The sequence below is a fragment of the Mus pahari genome, chromosome 10, assembly GCF_900095145.1.
Source record: "Mus pahari chromosome 10, PAHARI_EIJ_v1.1, whole genome shotgun sequence".
NCBI classification, from domain to species: Eukaryota; Metazoa; Chordata; class Mammalia; order Rodentia; family Muridae; genus Mus; species Mus pahari.
Genome location: NC_034599.1, coordinates 89152428 through 89159966, shown reverse-complemented (window position 1 = coordinate 89159966; position 7539 = coordinate 89152428). Strand labels below are relative to the sequence as shown.

Below are 7539 nucleotides of genomic sequence, written 5' to 3'. Positions count from 1 at the left end.
TGTTGGTGGCCTTTTTGTCTTGTTGACAGTGTCTTTTGCCTTACAGAAGCTTTGCAATTTTATGAGGTCCCATATGTCAATTCTTGATTTTACAGCACAAGCCATTGGTGTTCTGTTGAGGAATTTTTTTCCCTGTGCCCATATCTTCGAGGTTTTTCCCCCTTTCTCCTCTATCAATTTCAGTGTCTCTGGTTTTATGTGGAGGTCTTTGATTTGTTTTTCTTTTATTACTGGGTAATTTCATATTTAATACATAGTTTTCCCAACAGTTTTAATGTACACCCATGTGATGTGTCCACAGATTTCAATGGGACAGATGTTACAAGATTTTGGGAAATTTCTGGGAATGTTTCTCCTTGTTCTGTTTTCCTTCACGATTGGACTGACTCAGCTCTATGACAAAGGCTACACTTCCAAAGAGCAGAAGGACTGTGTGGGCATCTTCTGCGAACAGCAAAGCAATGACACCTTCCACTCGTGAGTGTCTTCAGAGTTTATTGAGTTCTGTGTGGGCTACTCATTACACAAACACAACTTAAATTGTTCTTTAAAGAAATCCTTTTTGAATGTCTGTAAGCATTAACAAATGCTCATTTTTCTTGAATCATTTTCATCATCTTTACTTATAGGATCTTAAGTAGTAGATGCAAATCATTCTATGTGTCTTTTCTACTCAAATCTGTCTGAATAGAGGACATTTGACATTTTTACACTCTTAGCACTTTGGGAAATTTCTTCTATCTATTCCATTTATTAGAATGTTCAGCATCTCTGCCTCTAAACTAGTAATACATGTAGCAACTCTTGGTTACCATTACAACCCAGAGCACTCATGTTTTCAATGTTTCTTTAGAAGTCACTAGAGTTGAGGACCATTAGAGCTTGAGGACCAGTCCCCTGGTATATCATAAAGAATGGTACAGCCACTGTAAATTAGACAGAATATTCCATCAGGTTCCTTTTCCAGTGCTGGGGATCTGAGCCAGGGTACTGTATACACCAGTGCTAAACACCAAAGCTACACCCCCAGTCTTAGTCTCCTCATCATTAAATAAAATATAGATAAGTTTTGACTTATATATTTGTGTGTTCTTATCATGTGTCAAAGTGTTCCCCCATTTAATGAATAAGATTTCTGGGCTGGCCAAGATAGACAGGCAGTAGGGTGATCATGTAGGACCTTGGTGTTATTGTAATGATTTGGAACTATTAATTTAAAGTCACCTGAAGGCTGAAGTAGAGGACTGATAGAATCTAACTAGATACCCTATGGACTACTAGAAAGGCAGCAAAAAAATTAAATAGGAATAATACCTTTTCACATGTTTCCTCATTTAAAATAAGATCTTTAGGAGCTGGACAGATGTCCTAGTGGTTAAGATCACTTACTGCTCTTGCAGAGGACCTGGGTTTGGTTTCCAGCACCCACCTGGTGGTTCACAGCTATAACTCCAGTTCCAGGGAATCTGGTGCCCTCTTTTGACCTCAACAGGATTCTGCATGCATGTGGTATACATACATACACTCAGGTACACACACATAAAATAAAAATAACATTTAAAATAAGACTATATATACTGTGAAAATAAAAATAAAATAAAACATATTTTATAATGTGTTATACAAGAATTACTAATGGTTCATATGTATAATTTTGATATAAATGCATTGTCTGTTGTTGCTAATTAATTTCCTTTTTAAACAGAATGTACTTGCCCTTACAGGTTCATTGGCACCTGCTTTGCTCTGTTCTGGTACATCTTCTCCTTAGCGCACGTGGCCATCTTTGTCACCAGGTTTAGCTATGGGGAAGAGCTGCAGTCCTTCGTTGGAGCTGTGATTGTTGGAACTTACAATGTTGTGGTTGTGATTGTGCTTACGAAGCTGCTGGTGGCGATGCTTCACAAGAGCTTTCAGCTGATAGCAGTAAGTGTTGTCTTCAAACCACACGAGATGTGTGGATGCTTCACAAGAGCTTTCAGCTGATAGCAGTAAGCTTGTCTTCAAATCACATGAGATGTGGGAAACCAAGTAACTAAGAATTACAGAATTTATGAATAATATTTTAAAATTAAATATAGACTTAAAAATATAATGACTAATAACTTCACATCTTTGACCAATTCTTTTAATCTACAAGACGTGGTAACATTCAGACAGTTTTAATCAGTATCTCCACCAACCTTCCCAGATGCATTCAGTTTGTGTCTGTTCTTATTTTATCCTGCTTTTCCTTATAGAATCATGAGGATAAAGAATGGAAGTTTGCTCGAGCAAAGCTATGGCTTAGCTACTTTGATGACAAATGTACACTGCCCCCACCTTTCAACATTATTCCTTCTCCAAAGACGATCTGCTATATGATCAGTAGCCTCAGTAAGTGGATTTGCTCGCATACCTCGAAAGGCAAGGTCAAACGTCAAAACAGTTTAAAGGTGAGATTAGAGGTTTGAATTGCACCATAGTTTTACAGTTGTTAACTTCAATTGTAGTTCTTTCTTTGTCTTATTTATTGATACTCAGTCTTACTATGTTGCTGGCATGGAGCTTGGCTTTGTAGACCAGGCTGGTCTACAGTTTGCATCCTGTGTATGCCTGCGATGGGCTGGGCTGGTGGGTGCTTGCTGCCAGCTGAGTCTGGCCGTTGCTTGCTCAGATGTTTCACAGTGCAGATATACAGGGTTGATAAGGGCTATGCTGATGCATTTCACCTGTATCCCTAATGTGTGATTTACTATATAGTATAAAACTCCATAAATAATTAAGAATAAAAAATAGAACTAAGAATTTTTTAGTTGGTTTGGTTCTTTTTTTAGTTTTCAAGTTTCCCTAACACATGAACTCCTTTCCCATAGACTTTCACTATAGATTTAAGGAACTATTATTAGTTCATACTGTTTTTAGGTCTTGAAACTTACACAGTGTGTTTCTTATCCATTGTGTGTTACTTGTAAATCATGGATTGGTAAGTTTCCTAAAAGACCAGACAATAAATATTTCACATTCTGTGAGCCAAACAAAACAGAAAACACCATCTCAGAAGTTATGTAAGAGATAATTTCCAAAAACTTATGGATGAAATTAAAAATATATCAGTAAGTAGCAGTTACTTAGTACTAGTTTCCCTAGGTTACTAGGGAAAGCAGAATTCCCTGTGGTTGGGTTGAATTTTTGCTTAATTAGAGTTGAAAACCAAGTTGTCCATCATGAAATCATTACAGAGATTCATCTGTAAAACCCTTGCTTACTCACACAGTAAGAGGCAGGAAATGGTTACGGGTCTCTCGTGGCAGCTGACGTATCTCTGCAGTAGTCTGAGCATCCCTGAGACTAAGGTTTTTCAGTGAAGTCAGCCTAAATGAGAGTGAATGAAACAGATATGCAGCCCATATTATCTTAAGCATATACTGAGTATGATTTATTCCAAAGTAAACTATCCTCTAAATATATTGAAAGTACGTATCTGTGACTCTATTATTCAAATATTGTCTCTAAGGCTGGAGGATGACATGATGGCAGACATTTACCTAGCAGGCATGCGGCCCTGAGCACACCCAGGCACTGCAAATATATATGTATATATGTGTGTATACATGTTCTTACATGTATATGACTGTACATACACATATGTTGTTCTGCTGTCATTTATTACCATATGGTTGCTTGTTTTGAAGGAGTGGAGAAACTTGAAGCAAAAGAGAGATGAGAACTACCAGAAGGTGATGTGCTGCCTGGTGCACCGATACCTGACGTCTATGCGACAAAAGATGCAGAGCACAGACCAGGCCACCGTGGAGAACCTCAATGAACTGCGCCAAGATCTGTCAAAATTCCGAAATGAAATAAGGGATTTACTTGGCTTTCGGACTTCTAAATATGCTATGTTTTATCCAAGAAATTAACCATTTTCTAAATCTTGTAGAAATAATTTTCCATAACAGATCTGAAAGACTGTATTTACATACCTTGCAATTAAATCAATAAGATATATACGGGCATAAACAATTACACAAAAGCCATTCTTTAAATATTTATAGCATAAATATATGTCATGTAAAATATGTATATAGAGTTAGTTTTTTAAAACCTGTCTGTGGCTTTTTGTAGAAGCAAAGCCATTTTGTTCGCATGCTCCTTTGTTTTCTTAGTTGGTCAGTGCTTAACTCCATCATGTTCAAGAGGGGCAGCTGTCAGCGTACACGCGGCCCACTCCATTTTATAAAATGAAGATCAGCAAATGCAGCTACCTTAAGACACACTTGAAATAAAAAGCTCATGGTGTTTAAATCTCTTATTTTAGGAGTTCACAAAGAGTTCAGTATATATTGTTTAGGAGTATAATTTAATCTAAAATACCCTATTTTTTCTTTTGTTAGAATCTTAAGCAGCAGAGAAAAGTTTCTAGTAAATATTAAATTTAAGCCAGTCATGGTGGCACATGCCTTTAATGCCAGCACACAGGAGGCAGAGGCAGGCAGATCTCTGAGTTCAAGGCTAGCCTGGTCTACAGAGTGAGTTTCAGACAGCCAGGACTACACAGAGAAATCCTGTCTTGGAAAAAATTAATTTATTTATGTCTATCTAAATTCATCTTGGTATTTGTAGTGTAATATATTTACTTTTCCATGGTTATAATAATTTTATATTTTAAATTTTGTTTTGACATTATTTTATATATAGTTCTTTATATTGAGGTAGTTTATATGTTTAAGTATTTATAGAGATCTGTGATTTTTGAAAAATAGTAGCCATCTTTTACCCATAGACTATGTGTTTATATTTATACATTTGCAACGTTACTTCTCTAGGCATTTGGTTAGTTTAGCTTTTCCTTCTAATTTTACAAGTTGGAGTAAAACTCACCATTACAAAGTTGAAGCTGCTTGTCTTCACGTGGTCACATGCTGGTCACAGTGGGCTTGGCTAGAGCCCTGGAGCCCTGAAGAAAGCTGCTTTCCTTTCAGCTGAAGGCTCTTGAGCTCCTCTTCCAAAGTGTTCTCCTCGGAGCCTACCATAGCTTCTACAAAAGGGGCCTCGTGCTTGCTGCTAGAGATGTAAAGCACTGTTTATTCATTTGAAATAAAAAGAGTATCTGACTGCTTTTCAGTGTTCATGTGAGGGTGTGGCTGAAGGTTTCCCCACATGACATTCGTGCAGCGTGTTTGTGAGGAGTCACCTTCCTAATTTGAATGTCAGTTGGCATTGAGGCCAGAGTTCAGACAGCCCTGGTCTGTGAGCACCACCTACCCAGGGGCAGCTGAGGATTCTAGTGTTAGCTTTCATCTTGCTTTTTACATTTGTTTTTAATGTTCAGGTTTAAGTGTTCGCTCTTTTCGGAAAATTCTTATAAAAATGTTTATTGTAAAGTTATATATTTTGTCTACAATGGGACTATGCGCTTCCATGTTGGGATTTTACATCAGGATTTTTAGTCATTCTAAAAAAAATACCTAATTATTAAAAAATTTATAGAGTACTTATGTGTGCATGAGTTACTGATGGGTTATATTTTGAATGACAGCATATTGTAAGAAAAAAATGAATAAAAGTTGACATTAGATCATAAGTTTGATAGAGGTTGAACATTTTACTATTATTTGCTTTTTATTTTTCAATTACTTAATATTTTATGTGTGAGAGTATTTTGCCTGCATGTATGTGTGTGTACCATGTGTGTGCCTGGTACTCACAGAAGCCAGAAGGTGTTGGGACCCCTAACTGGAGTACCAGATAGTTGTAAGCTGCCATGTACGGACTAAATTGAGACAGGTCCTCTGGAAGAGCCACCAGTGCTCTTAACCTATGAGCCACCTCTCCAGCCTCTCATTTACTTTTTAATCTGAGAGACTATAGGGATGGAAAGATAGTTCAGTGGAGGAAGTGTTCTTACACCAAGCCTGATGACCCGAGTTCAATCCCTGGTACCCACACAGCAGAGCAAACCTACTCCCACAAGTTGCCTTATAAAACCCACACGCGTGCTGTGTCACACAGTATCTGCACACACACACACCCACATACCCAGAGGAAAATATTTGAGACATAACTTATATGCCATCTATAAAATTTAGTGTTTTTTTAAACTTATGATCACAAAGGCTTAAAATGCAAAATGCCAACTTCAGACACTCAGCAACTCTTGCCACTTCTAGGAGCAATACCATCTAACTATTAGATCTTCCCTAGGATAGCATATTTTTAATTCATATATCCACACAAAGATTAGTGTGTGGCCATTCATGAAAACGTTATTGTCCCAAACTGAAAGCAACTAGAATCCTTTTGACTAGTGAGTAGATAAATTGTATATTTGCATAGTATAAATATGTTTAGAAAGAAAAGGATGCATCAGTCCAAGTTCAGGCAGAGAAACAAAGCTGTCAGGATAGGTCAAGTATGTACACAGTGTGTATGTGTGCAGTGTTTGTTTATAATACATCATGCTTGCTAGAGTGATGGTACTTTTGCCTCGCATCAAATGTCCCAAAGTGGCAGCTAAGAAGGAAAGACAAAAACAAAAGAGCAAAGATAAGCTAGCAGCCATGAAAATGGACTCAGCCTTCTGCTGTCGCATCCTGTGGCAATGCCGCTGCCTTTGCCTCTCTCTTGTGTGTTGGTAAGCATGCCTTTGGCTCAGGAGTCAGAAATGCTGAAAGGAGAACCAAAGAAAGGTGCAGCAGCTCTGCACCAGCAAGATGGATCAGCATATGTGAGTCAGAAAAGAACAGAACAGAAAAGCTGCTATGTCACTTCACATCTCACACCCTAATTGGAAACACACAAAGAGAATTCTGGGAAATGAAATTAGTCCTAGGCAAGTTAACACATAAAGTTACCACAAATACACACTGAAGATACCTGCATCACACAGATGAATCTTAAGTGAAACAAGCTAGCCACAAAGGCTATTGACTACACACTCCTGTACAACAATACACACACACACACACACACACACACACACACACACACACACCATTAGAAACTGAAGTCAAATCATTGGTTCATAAGGTCTGCAAAAGAAGATTAACTCAGAAAACTGCTTTGGTTAAAAATGATGAACTTTAAGCTGAGCCTGGTAGCATAGGTAATCCCAAATTCAGAAAGATAAGCCAGGAGAATTTTAGGGTTCTAAGCTAGCCTTGACAACATGTCAAACTGCAGACTAGCCAGAACTACATGGTGAACCCCTGCTTTGAACAGTGAATTTTAATGTGTTAGAATTATGGTTGTGTCAACCTCATGAGAATTATATAATGCAGTTACAATTAAAAGAGCTAAGAACTTAAGAGGCAGAGGCAGGCAGATCTCTGTGAGGTCAAGGCCAGCCTGGTCTAGATTGAGTTCCAGGGCTATGCAGAGAAACCCTGTCTAAAACAAACAAAAGCTAAGAAAACAACAGGCATCTTAGTTTGCTGCTACAACAGAAGCAATCTGTGATGTATACCCAGGAAAGGCCAGCTACCTGGCATCTAACATCAGCACCATGATGAAGAGTCCATAGATAATTGCCATTACATGATATACTTTTCAAAATGA

General features: G+C 37.9%; 1 protein-coding gene across 3 annotated transcripts in view; it reads left to right on the top strand.

Moving 5' to 3' along the window:
• Trpc1 (transient receptor potential cation channel subfamily C member 1) overlaps positions 1–5581 on the top strand; it is a 45995-nt gene extending 40414 nt beyond the window's left edge. For 2 of the 3 annotated variants that reach the window (XM_021206456.2, XM_021206457.2), the window contains 4 exons: positions 302–477; positions 1725–1926; positions 2241–2435; positions 3675–5566. In XM_021206456.2, coding sequence (XP_021062115.1) covers positions 302–477; positions 1725–1926; positions 2241–2435; positions 3675–3902 — 801 coding nt within the window. In that variant the 3' untranslated portion in view covers positions 3903–5566. Of the gene's footprint in view, positions 1–301; positions 478–1724; positions 1927–2240; positions 2436–3674 lie in introns of all 3 variants that reach the window. The other variant, XM_029543542.1, reaches the window with a different exon arrangement.
• Positions 5582–7539: the final 1958 nt, after the last annotated feature.